Source organism: Euleptes europaea, unplaced genomic scaffold (genome assembly GCF_029931775.1).
Source record: "Euleptes europaea isolate rEulEur1 unplaced genomic scaffold, rEulEur1.hap1 scaffold_307, whole genome shotgun sequence".
Taxonomy (NCBI): domain Eukaryota; kingdom Metazoa; phylum Chordata; class Lepidosauria; order Squamata; family Sphaerodactylidae; genus Euleptes; species Euleptes europaea.
This window is the reverse complement of record NW_026612253.1, coordinates 12,519-30,090: the sequence shown is the minus strand read 5'-3', so window position 1 is coordinate 30,090 and position 17,572 is coordinate 12,519. Positions and strand designations below refer to the sequence as shown.

Here is a 17,572-nt window from a genome sequence, read left to right as displayed (position 1 = left end):
GAATATAAGCTTTTGAGAGTCAAAGCTCCTTTCATCTGATAGTTCACCATGTCAGGTAGTTCACAAATAGTGGTGAAATAGCTTCAGGCCATGGATTCCACAGATGCTTGTGCTGACATAAATATTGGTTAGCCTTTGGTGCTGCAGAACTCTTGTTTATCAAAGCCCCTGTGTTGCATTGGCCCTTGCCCATGTCCCATATGAGCTGTAAGTTAGTTTTCTTAGGCCATTTATGCTTTGTAATTTGCAGTGCATTCCAGGCTGAAGTGCCCCGGATATTTTTTTGAGTTTTTCATGCTGAACTGTCATTTAGGAAGTGACTGGGAAGTCGGCGCATACCTGCTTCGCATTTCTTAAGATCCCCTTTAACACAACCTTTTGTGTTTGCTCCACCCCCGCCTCAAAGAATTCCCTCAAGGAAGCATGCAAAATCACAGCCGCACATTAGCTATGCAAACAGCGGTTGCTAATGGAAGGAACGAAGGAGCAGGCGAGTGGGGGGTGGAATTTCTCCTTTTGCGTCGGGACCGTGAATAGGCATTTTAAAGGTCGCATTTTAAAAAAGAGCTTTGAGTGAGCATCAAAATTGACCCTGCATAAATGGTCTTAGAGGCTTACAAAGTGCCTGGAAACTACAGGATAAGGAATCTGGCTCTGTTGTAGGAGGCGAAGGGGCGTACGGGGCGTCAGCAAGATTTGGAGATTCCCTGCAGATCGGGCGGGAGCTTTAAAGGTCGGCCGGCTTATCACCTGCACCATTTTTGTACAGCCTCTGCACCGTTTGTTCTCTCTTTTCCAGGAACTGAAGCAAGAACTGGGACACCGCCTGCAACTCAATGACTTGCTCATCAAGCCGGTACAGCGGATCATGAAATACCAGCTGCTTCTCAAGGTGCTAAATGGGGGGGGGGGGGAAGCGGGATGGGAGCATCGCTTTTCGAGATGAAGGCGAGCGGAGCGTAGAACAGCTGGGCTCCCTGGCCTTGCACAGCAACGAGAAGACTGCCGGGGCCGCTGTTTGTAGAGACTTACAGCAACAGAGGGGAGGGGGCATGTTTTGGGGGGGCGGAGAGGGCAGCATCTACATTCTTCATCTGTATTGCCTGAAGGGCGGCCAAACCACCCAAATCTCACAAAAGGAATGGCTGCGCCCTCCTGTGGCCCTCTGTCGCCACCTAATGGATAGGGATTGTACCTGCTTGAGGCTTTAGTTAGAAGAAGAAGAAGAATTGGTTTTTATATGCCGACTTTCTGTACCACTTAAGGGAGAATCAAACCGGCTTACAATCACCTTTCCTTCCCCTCCCCACTACAGACACCCTGTGAGGTAGGTGGGGCTGAGAGAGCGTGGCTTGCCCAAGGTCACCCAGCTGGCTTCGTGTGTAGGAGTGGGGAAACAAAGCCAGTTCACCAGATTAGCCTCCGCTGCTCATGTGGAGGAGTGGGGAATCAAACCCGGTTCTCCAGATCAAAGTCCACCACTCTAAACCACCGTTCTTAACGTTGACTTCTTGTGCACACGTTAGAAAGCATCGAACGTGTGCTTGCCAACACAGGTACATGTTTGACCACGGCAGCTATGATGCTTGACACATGTAAGCTGTGACCTGCTTGTTCATCCACAAGACATTTGTCCTTCAGGTCCTTCAGTGGACTGACTGCTTTTCCCCATCCACCAGCGTGGTGTAGGTGGTTAGGAGTGACGGAGAACCGGGTTCGATTCCCCACTCCTACACATGAAGCCAGCTGGGTGACCTCAGGCCAGTCTCTGTTTTCTCTGAACTCTCTCAGCCCCACCTACCTGACAGGGTGTCTGTTGTGGGGAGGGGAAGGGAAGGAGATTGTAAGCCTGTTTGATTCTCCCTAAAAAGGTAGAGAAAGTCGGCATATAAAAACCAACTCTTCTTCTTCTGTAGCATGCCACCTTCCTTCCTAGCCCTTTACTTTCTATGCTATAATTCCACTTACAGGGAACTATGGAAACGTAATGCCACCCCCCCACCCCACCGAGGTCTGAAATGGCTTAGCCCACTGTACCACCTCAACACATTCTGCCCCCATTCCCACAGTTGAGTGTGAAGCCTTGGCCTCTGTTCGTTCACATGTGCTCGTTGCTTGAACTACATTGTGTTTTTGCAGGCCACTATAAAACATGTTATGCGCATGCAGAAGGGACATAATGGCCATTTATGCTTGGTAATTAGCAGCGCGCAGCAGGCTGAAATAACCCGCATATTTTTTGGAGTTTTTCACGCTGAACCGTCATTCAAGAAGTGACTGCGAAGCCTGCGCATACCTGCTGCGCATTTCTTAAGAGCTCCTTTAATGCGACCTTTTGTGTTTGCTCCGCCCCCACATCGAAGAATCCCCCCCAAGGAAGCATGCAAAATCACAGCCACGCGTTAGCTATGCAAACAGCGGTTGCTAATGGCTATGGAAACAAAGGAGAAGGAGAGTGGGGGTGGAATTTCTCCTTTTGTCAGGACTGTGAATAGGCATTTTAAAGGTCGCCTTTAAAAAAAGAGCTTTGAGCAAGCATCAAAATTGACCCTGCATAAATGGCCAATGTGTAGCCCTTGCTTTATTTATGTCATCAGCCGCCCAGCTATAACAAGCTATAATCCTTGAACATCTGATTTGCTTACATTAACAGTTTTATTGACTGTAATATGGATGGCCCTGGATAGCCTGATCTCATCAGTTCTCAGAAGCTGAGCAGGGTTGGCCCTGGTTAGTATTTGGATGGGAGACCACCAAGGAATACCAGGGTTGTTATGCAGAGGAAGGCGATGGCAAACCACCTCTGTAAGTCTCTTGCCTTGAAAACCCCATAAGGGCCAACGGATGGAAGTGCGGTAGGCTTTCGTGATTTTGGTTACTGTGGTAATGGTGGTATTGAGAACATTAAGAACATGGTCCCAACACCCTATTCATTGTTGGCGACATAGCCTGGTTCTCATCAAACATGGCCCACCAGTTAAAGACTAGTGAACATCTTTCTTCCCTTGTTTGCTTCCTCTTTTCCAGGATTTCCTGAAATACTATGGCAAAGCAGGCAAGGACACGGGACAGCTGGAGGTAGGAGCTGAAAGCATGAGAACCTGTTCTCATAGCCTCCCCCCAGCATATATGGTCTGAATTGTATAATTATATTGCAAGGGCTATAATGGGAGGGCATGCAAGGCTCTCTGATTATCCTGTGTTCATGCACACAGATTAAACTGAAAACGGACTGAATTCATGTCTCAGGGTTCCTGGTGTAACAATATCTACTAGTCAACATGCCCTCAGTCTGGAGCTGATAATTCATGTCTCAATGGTTTCTTGTGCAACAAGATCCACTAGTCAATTTGTCCTCAATCTGGAGCCTATAATTTGTGTCTCACGGTTCCTGGTGCAACAGTATCCACCAATCAACATGCCCTCAGTCTGGAGCCTATAGTTTGTGTTTCATGATTCCTGGTGCAACAGTATCCACCGATCAACATGCCCTCAATCTGGAGCCCATAATTCGTGTCTCACTGTTCCTGATGCAACAGTATCCACCAATCAACATGCCCTCAATCTGGAACCATGGCTGTTAACCCAATTAATTTGGTTAGTGCGCTGGGCATGCTTTGTAGGTTACTTTTCTGTGCACCAACTGGGTTTCATAAAGATGAAGGCACATTCCCCCATAATGTTGCTCTACCAGCTCCACTATCTTCTCTCATCCTTGCCTTTCAGAGAGCTGTGGCAGTGATGTGCTTCGTTCCCAAACGTTGCAATGACATGATGAATGTGGGACGTCTTCAGGGCTTTGAGGTAGGCTCTGGAACTGCACTGTTTGGGTGGGGTTCTGCTTTAATGATTGGAGATAAATCGATATAATGTTGTCACCCTTTAGCAATATAGCTACCACAGGTTTGTTTGTTTTTTAAGCAGGCAATAAAAGCACTCCAGTAGTGCTGGGGGAAATGAAGAGTGCAAGGAATTCCTCTGTGTGGAAGCTCCATTGCCACTGTTTATGCCTCCGCATGTGCAGCAACAATGAGAGCAGAATGGGGAATCATCCCCCATGTGGAAGAAAATCTACTCTGTCAAGGATAAGGTTAGGCTAGAATGGGGTTCCCAACATAGTACCTGTGGGCGCCATGGCGCCTGCTAACACCTTTACTGGTACCCGTAAAGGTGTTAGCAGTGGGCGGGGCCAGGTAGGGCTTTTGCCCAGCAAGGCTTCTGTTTGACTATTGGAGATTTGATTGGCCGTGTAGATTTTTCTTAACTGTTGCTTTGGGAGCAGCTGCCACCACAGCACAAGGATCTTCACTGTGTTACTGAAGTCAAGCTGTGGTAATCATTTGGTGGCTGGCTCCACCTCCTGCAGCAGCCATCTCTGTGGCAGCCATTTTGTTGCTGAGCTTACCATACCGTGTCAGAATTCCAAATGTGCCCACAGGCTCAAAAACGTTGGGGACCCCGGGGTAGAACCTTTCTGGCTTAATTTTCTCCTTGACAGATTTTTTTCCCATAGGTAGGAGGGTTTTGACATGGGGCAGCTTTCAAAGATGTCGTCCCCCTCTCACCCTGGAGGACCACACCATGTGGTAACTATAAACCTTCAGCTGTGAAACACAAGAATAGGGAGGCCTTGGGCCTTCAGCATAGCAGAGTCATGAGGAGCTGTCCTGACACTCTTTCTCTCTCCAGGGAAAACTGACGGCACAAGGGAAGCTGCTGCAGCAGGATACCTTTTGGGTGACGGAGCAGGCAGGCGGGATCCTGGCACGGGGCCGGGAGCGGCGCATCTTTCTCTTTGAGCAGATTGTCATCCTAAGCGAGACAATGGATCGGCGGCGTGGTCCGTATGCCCCCGCAACCTATTCCTTCAAGAGCAGCATCAAGGTATTAAGAATGCTGGAGGTGGAGAATGCGGGCAACCCTTGTACTTGGAGCCCTCTTGTAGGGAATTTCACACTGGAGACTCATTTCTTATAGTTTAGTTTATTAGATTTATACCCTGTCCTCCCCCAGCAGAGCCAGGCTCAGGGTGGCTTCACAGCATAATAAATATACAGCACAATTAACATTAAAAAATTAAAACATAATTTAAAATCCTCATCTTATTTCTGATAATTTCCAGATGGCATCCAAAGCTATGCAATCTCTTCCTATAGGGCAGGGGTGGGGAACCTTTTTTCCACCAAGGGCCATTTGGATATTTATACCATCATTTGTGGGCCATACAAAATTATCAACCTAAAAATTAGCTGACCAAGCCCCAAGCAGGCAGTTGCCCCAGATGACCTCCCTGGCGCGGGCAAGCAGGCAGGCATCCAACTGGTGGCACATTCTGGCCCTGCCCCCTTTAAACCCCCCATTGTTGCCACTTCCGCCCCCAGCCCTCTTGTAGTACAGAGGGAATATGTTTCTCCATGGCCCGGGTGGGAGTCAAGTTTATTTAAAACAGTCATAGACCAGAATATAAATAAGAACACAATTATTCCATAAGTAAAATAGCTTACATACTACCAATATATATCTTGTTAAAATACAGATTTACATAAGGCATCTTTATACGCCACTCCGCCCTTTCTTAATTTTAAGAACCAGCCAACCAAATTTGGTAACTTTATAGGTAATCTCCTGCTGCTTATCCAATAGCAGGATTGAAAGAAGAGACCTTCTATTTTTATGAGGGTAACATGCAATTATAGGCACAATCAGGGATTTTCTAATCTGCTTGTATATTCTACACTCAGAGAATATGTTCTAAAGTCTCTACAGAGCCATCACCGCACTCACATAAACAACTTCCAGGCCCGGGTGGGAAAGGGTTAACACAGTTTCTTGGGCTGTCCTAGTGGCTCCATAGCTAAGGACTCTTCTGCAAGGGGGAGAAAAGGTTCCTTTTCTCAGCAAAACAAACTCACGTCTGCCTTGAATAGAGGCTATTCTTGTCTGTGGGAGGGGGCGGATTTCCAGTCTTAGATCCTTCTGAGCTAGAGATCTGCTAGGACCCACAAAGGGCCAGACCAAATGAGTTCGCGGGCCTTAAACGGCCCCCAGGCCTGACATTCCCCACCCCTCCTTTAAAGTGAACTGAACAATGTGTAAAATAGGTCCAAGATGATAATAGGGTGGCCGACAGCAGCCAAGAGGTTCCCAGGTCCATGGATAAAAAGGAAGGAAACTAGGGACAGGAAGGAACAAGGGAGGGAAAGGAAGGGAAGAGGGAAAGGAAAGGAAAACAGGAAATGGGAGGCCAGCAGATATACATGACCGATGCTGTCCTCAATCATATGCCTGGTGGAACATATCCATCTTAGGGAACATTTTCCAGAGTTTTCGCAGGCTGCCTCTTTAGTCCCTTTCTATCTTTTTGCCTTATTGTGAAGCAGGGATTCTCAAAGTTCATCGTCATGATTCTCTCCAAGAAAACTTCAGCGCCTTCCTGAGCCTAGTTTCAGAAGTGTAGCCGTGTTGGTCTGCAGCAGAAGAGCTAGATTCAAGCCCAGCAGCACGTTACAGACCAACAAGGTTTTTGTGTCCCCAAGGGAGCCCTCAGTTTGCAAGGCCTGAGCAAGGCTGTTAACGATAGGACGTTTTGGAGAATATTGATTCATAGGGTCGACATGAGTTGGAAGTGACTTGATGGCACTTAACACACATGCACAAGGGAGCTTTGATTGTTGAAAGCTTATACTTCGGAAATCTCTAAGGTTCTACAGGACTCGAATGTAGAACTTCCTGAGTGTAATTAATATAGTCATATGTGTGTTTGTCCTAAGCCCCAGAACAAGCGGACCTTGGTCATCTTAAAGTATGCTATGAGCGAGGGCCAAACTAAATGTTACTTCTGGCACAATTTGGGTCACAGGTGCCCATTGCAGCTCATTGTCATACAGAAGAACAGGTTAGACCACCATAGTTCCACAATGCGTGCCCAGAGAGTATGTTCAACTCAGTTCTTTGTCATTCCTCCCTCTTTGCTAACTCCACTATACTTTTACAACCTGACAGTCCCTACCTTCCAAAGAGCCTTTATGCTCACCCATTTAAATGCTGCACCTTTAGCAGTATTAAATGGAAGATATGGAAATCTACCATACTCTGACAGACTTTGCTCATACAATTCAAAGATAATTGACAGATTATCTCATAAGATGATGGAATGTCCCCTCTTTAAACACCACCAAGATAAATGGATCACCCCCATATTGGCGAGAATTCCTGCCCCCATAACAAGAGACAAAATAGTCCCCTTTTTGCTGATGGATAGAGATCCAAATATAACACTGGCCGTGGCCAAATATCTCCATCATATTTTCCTCTAAGAAATTACTGCTCAGGACCTATGGGTCATAGGAGCAAAGAAGGAAAGGAAAGAAGAACAGGTTATCTTATTTTAACAACGCTCATTTGCTCCATTTGGCTCAGGAGCACAAGGGAAGAAGAGGGGCTTCTGGCTCCCCTCCCCAGCCATTTTCTCCAGTGGAAATGGCTGAAGGGGCTGTTTGCTTCTTTCTCTGGCTTCACATGTCCCAGGCTCCATCCCCAAATTTTCAGGAATTTCCCAACTTGTAGTTGGCAACCCTAGTGGGAGGGGGGTTTACCACTGAATAAGATCTGTCGCCAATTTCATTTTCTCGCAGGATGAAAAAACAAAAAAATTCCCATCACAGAAGTACTGTATGGCTAAAATACATATGGGCTGCATTTGTATTCAGGACTGTGAATTCAGCCTTCTGCAGTCTCACTGGTCATCTGCAGAATTTAATACCGGTGTTGAATTCAACATTCTGGACATTTCAGTTTTCATGTACATGAAAAACAGCAACTTTCCTAGGCCCTTTGGATCCAGTTCACAGAAGCAGCTGGCAGAGCAGGTCTTTCCCTGCCTTCCCTACACACCCTGCTGTTTGTACCAGAACTCCCCTGAAGCCTGCGAGAGCCTCGCAGACAAAATCCACCACAGGATGGGGTACTACAGTAAAGTAGGGGAGTAAGATAAAATGGCTGCTCTCCATTCTCCATTGATGCAAGCCTGAAACGGAGGAGAAAGAGGCAATTTTGAGTCTCAGTAAGAAGTAACATAAATTATGTCTTACCTGATTCCCATTTGTTGTTGCAACACTGTCAGGTTCAGGCGTTTACCTGTAGCATCCTAACAGTAAACAAACTCAGGCAGGTGATCCTGAAGTAGTATACTTTATTAGAAGCAAAAAGGTAAATATAAGATCTGACTGCATGGAAACAGATGAAGGCTGCTAATAACCACAATAGGAAAAGCTCTAGCTTAAAAGCCCTTTAGCCACTAGAGGAAAACACCATGAGGTAAACCCGAGATAAGAATTCTCATGAAGCGTAGACCAAACAAGTAGGCAGCTGTGGGAAGGGAAGTATACACTGTAGTTACAGGCATGTGAACCAAGGTAGCTTGACACGGAGCCAGAGCCAGGCCTGAACCAGCAATGGTCTGACAGAGTCATGTCAAGGGATCAGGCCTGAACCAGCAAAGGCCTGACAAACACCCCATCCTGTTGTCCACTTTGGTTGTCTCCTGAGCCTCAGAGAAGACTTCTGGCAGGGAAAGAGCCAAGGAGAAATAAAAGGACCGCTTAGGGAAGTGCCAAGGCCAATGGTGCAAAATAGGTAATAATATATTTTATTACTCAGATAAAATTCCCTACAGGTTTCACCCGATGCTTCTTCAGGGGAATCTTAGTCTTGTGGTGGTTTTTCTAAGTTCTTTTATGCATGGGTTGTTTTCATCACCATCAACCCCTGAGTACTTCGGGGCTTTGTTTTCATTATGCATGTATTTCCTGACCTTTAGAAGTCGCCTCGCTCTCCCCTCGCATTTCTCCTGCTTTTTGTGGATGCGTTTTATCCCAAGTTTAATGTCTGCCTTGATCCCAAATTAAAAGCTGGTCCTGAGCATACTTGTCAATTCAGGGGTTTCTCCCCACACCCATTCTCGCTTCTCCCTCCCACTTGTCTTTCCCCTCATCCAACCCATCCCTTTGAAGCTGGAATAATATGAGGCTGCTTATTTGGTCAGTTTCACAGTGAGTGTGGTAAGTTTCAGACCTCAGCCTGATCAAACAGGGTTTTTTGTTTCCAACTAGCAAGAATGCTAGCGAGAAGTTCTGAAGCTCTGTATTTCACCTGGTGATGCATAAATTACTCCAGGAATTTCTTTGGGGGGGGGGGGGAACCCTGTGCATAGTGATTTGAGAATTCGAGTTCAAATACTATGCATCAAGAGAGCAGCATATCCAGCTGAAGCTACCCATGTATAAAAGGCCAAAGAAGAGTATAAGTTCACTGACAATTTTGCTGTTGGGCAAAATGCTTAGGGAATATATTTTTACCTATTTTGCACCATCAGCCTTGGCCTTATTTTTTATCTTCAGGGAAAGAGCCACTGCATTAGTCCCTTCAGAGAGCTCTTCCAGTGGATCCAACCCAGTGCCAGGTGAAATCGCAGCAGTGGGGTGTTCATGTTTGTCTGCACGCAAAGACATCTGCTTAATCTGCAAAATGTATACAGGTTATAGAATTGAGCTTTTCTTGGCACAGCCCATAAGCTGGTTTGGTGCATACTTTTTATTTTGCTTGTCTGCTACACAGCCTTGGTAACTCCCAGAGAACGTGATAGTTCCAGAACTTTAAGGAAATGAGTATGTGGAAGCATTCAACCCCATTTTCAGAGGGGGGGAAAAAGAATTTACAGGCTCATACTTGTGCTTAACTGTTCATCCAGGTGACACTTTTATGAATATCTCCACTTTATGAGTAATCATATTTTTCCTGCTCTAAAGGGTGGTGTTTTTCTGGCCTCTTTTCCTGACGAGGGACCCACATGAGGCTCAAACGTATGTTCCCTTTCACTGGCGAGCTCTGTTTTTGCTGTCTTTACCCACACGCTTATCCATCTCTACTCCAGGTAAGCTGTTTGGGCTTGGAGCCGTGTGTGGACAACGATCCCTGCAAATTTGCACTGATCTCTCGCGGTGCAGAACGGGGCACCGTCCGTTACATACTGCAGGCAGCAACGCCGGAGATTGCCCAGGCTTGGGTGGCCGACATCAACCTCATCTTGGAGACCCAACGTGACTTCCTCAACGGTAGGTGGCTGAAGACGGTCGCTTTGCCAACCTTGGCCCAGCAGGGCTACTTCACTCTACTCTTGGTCTCTGTCAACCATGAAATTACATCCAGCCTTCGTGGTAGTGGCGAGTGCCGTCAGGTGGCAGCTACTCACAAATAAACCTGTACTGTAATATGGGAACCTCTGCAAAACACAACAGCATGCTGGTCAAGCTCCGATAAATGTAATAATAACAAATTCAAACAAGATTACGGAAAACATAACGATAACAACATAACAACGAACATAACAAATGAGCTTTAAATGCCCTGAATGGGCAAATATATCTAAACGTGTTCCAAAATCCACAACGAGACTGATCCTAAATTTGATATTTACTTACCAGTGATCCATAGCTGAAATCACAGGATCATATACCTACGGACGAAAGAGAACAAGAAAGTTCATTTGAAGAAGAGAGCATTTTCCTAAATGGCGAACTCCATTCCTTATTGCTCATTGTGGATTTTGGACGCGTTTAGATATATTTGCCCATTCATTTAAAGGGCATTTAAAGCTCGTTTGTTATGTTCATTGTTATGTTGTTATTGTTATGTTTTCTGTAATCTTGTTTGAATTCATTATTATTACATAAAGTGGCAGTGGACATATGGCTACCCTGCAAGGTTTTCAAGGCAAGAGAGGAACAGAGATGATTTGACATGGCCAGTCTTTGTGTAGGAACCCTGGGAGCCAGCGTGGTGTAGTGGTTAAAAGGTGTCAATGAGTACCAAGGTGCCCGCAGGCATGTTGGGGATCTCCATGGTGTAGATTATCAAATTATGTCAAGTTTTCTTAAAAACAAGGAGGAGAGGCTCCTCTTTCATACTTTGTTCAGGGGCCCCCAGTGCCTTCATACAATCCTAACTGTAACATTTCAGATTGCCTGTGGACAAGAGTTTTTTAAAACACCTTTTAAAGAGCTTTTCCTCATGTAGAAGAAGAAGAGTTGGTTTTTATATGCTGATTTTCTCTGCCTTTTAAGGAGAAGCGAACCGGCTTACAATCACCCTCCCTTCCTCTTCCCACAACAGGCACCTTGGGAGGTAGGTGGGGCTGAGAGAGTTCAGAGAGAACTGTGACTAGCCCGAGGTCACCCAGCTGGCTTCATGTGGAGGGGTGGGGAAACCAACCCGGTTCACCAGATTAGCCTCCGCCGCTCATGTGGAGGAGTGGGGAATCAAAACCTGGTTCTCCAGATTAGAGTCCCCCGCTCCTAACCACTACACCACAAAAGTAACCCATGAATAGTAAGAGGGCACTGCTAAACCTTTCTTTGTGATGTGTTGATTTCCTACCATTTATAATTTGGGAGGCACATTCAGAAACAGTACCCCTCCTGCAGCCTGAAGTAGTTTGGTCCAGAATTCTACCATAGCCCCTCATACGTGTGTATGGATGAGTTCTCCCCGCCCCCCCCCCCCCCACCGCAGAATTAGGTTTTATTGAAGCATGCAGAATATTACAGAATATGCCAAAATATACAAAAAGAGATAATATACAAAAAGAAAAAAAGTAAAGAAAAGAAAAGAAAAAGTGAGATACAAAACAATACAGAAACCGACTTCCAACTCTCCTCATACAGGAATACTGTTATTATGGTATATTCAGATGAGGATAAAATTAAATTTCTGCTGTCTGACATAGATGCTTACGTAACACACAAGGTTTCTTGCCCCAGCAGCAAATAAAATAAGATCTAAGGTTTCTGAAGGAGTTATTAATTCAGTTTAAAACAGTGAGTCAGTACATTATGGTATCTGTTATAATATTTTAATCGATGATTTGTTTTATTTATATTGCTGTATTGCTATGTTTTAGCTAATTGCATGTATGTACTACTAACCACTACACCACAAAAGTAACCCATGAATAGTAAGAGGGCACTGCTAAACCTTTCTTTGTGATGTGTTGATTTCCTACCATTTATAATTTGGGAGGCACATTCAGAAACAGTACCCCTCCTGCAGCCTGAAGTAGTTTGGTCCAGAATTCTACCATAGTCCCTCATAAGTGTGTATGGATGAGTTCTCCCCGCCCCCCACCGCAGAATTAGGTTTTATTGAAGCATGCAGAATATGCCAAAATATACAAAAATACATAATATACAAAAAGAAAAAAAGTAAAGAAAAGAAAAGAAAAAGTGAGATACAAAACAATACAGAAACCGACTTCCAACTCTCCTCATACAGGAATACTGTTATTATGGTATATTCAGATGAGGATAAAATTAAATTTCTGCTGTCTGACATAGATGCTTGCGTAACACACAAGGTTTCTTGCCCCAGCAGCAAATAAAATAAGATCTAAGGTTTCTGAAGAGTTATTAATTCAGTTTAAAACAGTGAGTCAGTACATTATGGTATCTGTTATAATATTTTAATCGATGATTTGTTTTATTTATATTGCTGTATTGCTATGTTTTAGCTAATTGCATGTATGTACTACTATTTGCTGTATTACTATGTTTTAGCTTTGTGACGGCCAACAGCCATAGACAATAAATTCTCTGATTCTGGCTGTTTTGCCCTGCGTGGGCCTGCATTTCATTGCCCTTTACCGTCATCCACCCCCCAGCACTGCAATCGCCCATAGAGTACCAGCGCCGAGAGAGTAAGACTCACAGCCTAGGAAGGACAGGAAGCCCGCTCCCGTCCCTGCCTGGTGGATCTGCCCGGCCCCACTCCTCCGCCTCCGTGGACCAGAATAAGGGATCCGGCCTTCAGACCTACAACGCCTCCCTCCCGTCCCTTTACCTTCCTGTTGCGCCCCAAGCTGAGCATCCCCCCTACGTCGAGGTAAGTTGCAAAGATCATAATGGCTGCCAACTTGGAAGGTTTTAAGAGGGGAGTGGACACGTTCATGGAGGAGAGGGCTGTTCATGGCTACTAGAAAAAAATGGATACTAGTCATGATGCATACCTATTCTCTCCAGGATCAGATGGGCATGCCTATGATATTAGGTGCTGTGGAACACAGGCAGGACAATGCTGCTGCAGTCATCTTGTTTGCGGTCTTCCTAGAAGCACCTGGTTGGCCACTGTGTGAACAGACTGCTGGACTTGATGGACCTTGGTCTGATCCAGCGTGGCCTTTCTTATGTTCTTATGACTCTTGCTCTTTTCTACTGCTCTTGACAGACTAACACAGCTGCCCATCGTGATCTAACATTTAGCTAACTTGGAATTCTCTGCCAGAGGAGTTAGTGATGACCACAGGCATGCATAGCTTTAAAAGGGGACTAGACAGATTCATGGAGGAGAGGTCTGTCAGGGGCTACTGGCCATGGTGACTAAAGGGAACCCCCCCGTTCAGAGGCAGTCAACCTCTGAATCCCAGTGCCAGGAGGCAACATCAGGGGAAGGCCTTAGACTCTATGCCCTGTTCATGGACCTCCAGAGGAACTAGTTGGCCACTGTGTGAGACAGGATGCTGGCCTAGATGGGCCACTGGTCTTCTTCAGCAGGGCTCTTATTATGTTCTTAAGCTTCGAATAAAAATAATGTATGCTGGAGCCAGAGATCCGTTGGCTCAAGGATGGCAGATCTTTCCCATTTCCCCCTCCCCTGGCTGTTCTTTTCAACCTTGGAGAGAAAGTTGATTCATGGGTCAAAGGACCTGTGTGGTCCAGTAGCCACAGGTGAGGGTCTTTGCAGGTTTGCCCACCTGTACCAACAAGAATACAAGTGCTGGCAGAGGATGTGTTTTGTGCTGGTTCTGTTGGCACTTGAAGCCAAAGCTTCTATTCTGAGATGATGTATAAAGGGTTGTTTGACCATGCTGATCTCTAAAGGTGCTAGGGTGCATGGCAAACCATCCCCGTGTCAAAGTCATGTTGCTTTTGTGGGATATCAGATGCAGTCGTACAATGAATTGGATTGCCCGAACCCATAAAACATGTTCTTTGCCAGATCAGGTTGTCAACTGGAATTGTCTGTAGAACTGGAATGCCTATGAAATCTGAGTAGGAGATTTGCGTGGCTCACTTTCAGGGCAGCCGTGTGTGTGTGTGTGTGTGTATCTTGAAGGAAATGCACCTGCCTTTTGAAGGGGTGTTTTCCCGCACATTTGAAGTGCCAAACGGAGTGCCCCCTCCAAATGTCACGCGTGCTTTCTTTTCACTGTGGGCATCTCTCTTCCCAAATGATTCTCTTCCTTTCTCCCTGCAGCCACTGCCAGCTCTCAGCCAAAGCTCTCCAGGGTCCAGCCCGGTTCACATACCTTTGGATGGCGCTGAGTCGCAGCCCCCCAGTGACCCCCAGCAGGAGTCCCTGCACGTGGTGAGTTTTGTTAGGCCTGAAGCAGTGGTCCCATGAACCAGAGGGAAGGCTGGGACTCATCCTTTCGCTTTGGGCAATGGTTCGCATTCTGTTTTTACTGACTTGGTGCTGTGCTTGTATGACCTGCCTCTTCCACCAACATCTTCCACTGAGACCTTCTCCAGCAACTGGAGATGGACAAATGCGCAAAGGTCTTCTAAGCTGGTCTCTGTTGGAAAGGGAATGCCGGACTCGATAGACCTTGCTCTGACCCTCACAAGGCAGTTCTTACACGATTCATTTGCATATTTTATGCAGGTTGCAGAATGCAGCATTTTTTTGACGCAGAACTTGGTCCACCTTGTGACACAGATTGCTTTGCACAATGAATATACTGCCCTGAGCCAGTGTGGTGTAGTGGTTAAGCTCGGTGGACTCTAATCTGGAGAACCGGGTTTGATTCCGCCACTCCTCCACAAGAGCGGCGGACGCTAATCTGTTAAATCAGGTTGGTTTCCCCACTCCTCCACATGAAGCCAGCTGGGTGACCTTGGGCTAGTCATAGTTCTCTCCGAACTCTCTCAGCCTCACCTACCTCACAGGGTATCTGTTGTGGGGAGGGGAAGGGAAGATGATGGTAAGCCGGTTTGATTCTTCCTTAAGTGGTAGAGAAAGTCATATAAAAACCAGCTCTTCTCCTCCTCCTCCTCCTTCTCCTCCTTCTTCTCCTCCTCCTCCTCCCCCCCTCCTCCTCCTTCTTCTTCTTCGTTAGCTAGTAGCCCAGACTAGCCTGATCTTGCCAGAGCTTAGAAGCTCTGCAGGGTTGAGCGTGGCTGGTGGTTGTATGGGAGACCACCAAGAAAGACAGGGGCTGCTAGGCAGAAGGTGGTGGTGGGAAGTACCATCAAGTCACAGCTGACTTATGGCTATTCAGTAGGCATTTCAAGGCAAGAGACATTCGGAAGTGGTTTGCCATTGCCAGCCTCTACGTGGGCTGAGAGAGTTCTGAGTGAACTGTGACTGGCCCAAGGTCACCCAGCAGGCTTCATGGGGAGGAGCAGGGAATCGAGCCCAAATTGAAGGCAGAGGAAGACCATGGCAAGCTACCTCTGCTTGTCTCATGCCCTTAAAAACCCCATGCGGCGGAACTTTGTGGGGTCACTGTAAGTCAGCTGCGACTTGGTTTTACCTTTCAAAGCACACGGGCGCAATTGCAGGGAGTTACCGGCAGGGTCTTGCCAGCGTGGTGTAGTGGATAAAAGCGGTGGTTTGGAGCAGTGGAGTCGGATCTGGAGAACCGGGTTTGAGTCCCCACTCCTCCACATGAGCGGCAGGGGCTAATCTGGTGAACTGGGTTGGTTTCCCCACTCCTCCACATGAAGCCTGCTGGGTGACCTTGGGCTAGTTACAGCTCTGTTAGAGCGCTCTCAGCCTCACCTACCTCACAGGGTGTCTGTTGTGGGGAGGCGAAGGGAAGGTGATTGTAAACCGGTCTGATTCTCCTTAAAATGGCAGAGAAAGTTAGGATATAAAAAACCAACTCTTCTTCTACAGGGAGTTACTGGTAGGGTCTTGAGAAGAGATTTCCAGAGCTGACTTGGTTTCTCTGTCTCTCTCAGGCCCCAAGCGATGACGACGATGCTAGACTTCTGCTTCCCGACCCTGATTTCCTGGACATTCATTTCCCTCAAGGCTGCGCCCGACTTGCCAAGCTCGATGAAGACGAGCTGTGACTTTGGGAATGTGGGGACAACCCCTGTCGGGTTCCGGGGATTTAGACTGCAAGGACTGAACCGGCTCCGCCTTCCTCGGTCCCCCTTCCTCCCTCTGCTGTTTTGGGGGGCAGGGTAGAAAGAGATACAGCAGCAGCAGCCCCAGAACGGGGTCTCTCGCTGCCTTCCGGCCCACCTCTGTTGGCCTAAGCATTCCCTCCCTATACAAAGTGCAGGACCCCCACACTGGGACTAGAGAATGCAACAGGGGGGGCTCTTCTCTGGCCTTCGGACCCCTGTTATATGCATGCTGTGGGGTTCTAGGGGCTTCAGGTCAGGGCTCTCAGAGGATGGGGTTGGATCGTATGAAATGAGAATTTTATTTTGTTGGTTGTAATAATAAAGATTTTAGTTAAAACAAACAAATGAGACTATCGCCATGGGGACCCGCACCATCGAGGGATGCTGACGCAGCTGGGAGTTGCACAGGAGACTTTTATACTGCTCATCAGTCATTCTAACTCTTCATTGGGGTGCTACAAATAGGATTAACCTCCAGCTGGTGGCTGGAGATTTCCCGCTATTACAACTGTTTTTTAGGCGACAGAGATCAGTTCCCCTGAAGAAAATGGCTGCTTTTGGCCACTGGCAATTGGACTCTATAGCATTGAAGTCCCTCCCCTCTCAAAACGCCGCCCTCTTCAGGCTCCTCCCGCAAAATCTCCAGGTAATTCCCAACCCACAGCTGGGGTTGGTTTGGAGCTGTGGAGTCTGATCTGGAGAACAGGGTTTGATTCTCCACTCCTCCACATGAGTGGCGGAGGCTAATCTGGTAAACTGGATTAGTTTCCCCACTCCTACACACGAAGCCAGCTGGGTGACCTTGGGCTAGTCACACTCTCTCAGCCCCACCTACCTCACAGGGTGTCGTGGGGAGGAGAAGGGAAGGTGATTGTAAGCCAGTTTGATTCTGCCTTAAGTGGTAGAGAAAAGTCGGCATATAAAAACCAACTCTTCTCCGCCTCCTCCTCCTCCTTCTTCTCCCATCCCCAAAATGAACAACACTTAATAAATATTTCAGCCTGCTTCACACACATGCTGGATACCGCACGTGCAGCTCTAAAATGGGGCAAATAACTCCCCCTGAGCCATTTTGGTTAAATAAAACTGCAAAGGGAAAGGGGGCAGGCAGGGGTCCCTCCTCCCCCTGCCCAAGCTGTTGTACTGAGGAGAATCAGGGCTCTGTGGTCTTTTAGAATGGAGTTCTCTGCAGCAGCCATGCATCTTCCAGAAAAGCACGTTGTGTCTGGGGAACCCAGCTTGTTAGAAATTGTATTGTGTAGCCTGCACAGGTCAAGAAAGCAGATGTTTTCATCTGCATACACAACCCCCTCAGTCTAGAGGTAATGGGAGCAGAGCTCGTCATTCCTGCTTAGCCAGAGGAGACTCCCCCCCCCCCCAATAGT

General features: G+C 46.9%; 1 protein-coding gene across 1 annotated transcript; it reads left to right on the top strand.

Annotated features, from left to right (window-relative positions):
- Window positions 1–799: 799 nt before the first annotated feature.
- On the top strand, window positions 800–16,229 carry LOC130493107 (rho guanine nucleotide exchange factor 25-like; the record flags this gene model as incomplete). The annotated part of the gene is made up of 8 exons (XM_056866859.1): window positions 800–892; window positions 3,028–3,078; window positions 3,727–3,804; window positions 4,690–4,884; window positions 9,932–10,112; window positions 12,713–12,927; window positions 14,305–14,415; window positions 16,014–16,229. Coding segments are annotated over 8 exons (1,038 nt in total), but the record flags the coding sequence as incomplete, so codon positions are not given.
- Between the last annotated feature and the right edge of the window lie 1,343 nt (window positions 16,230–17,572).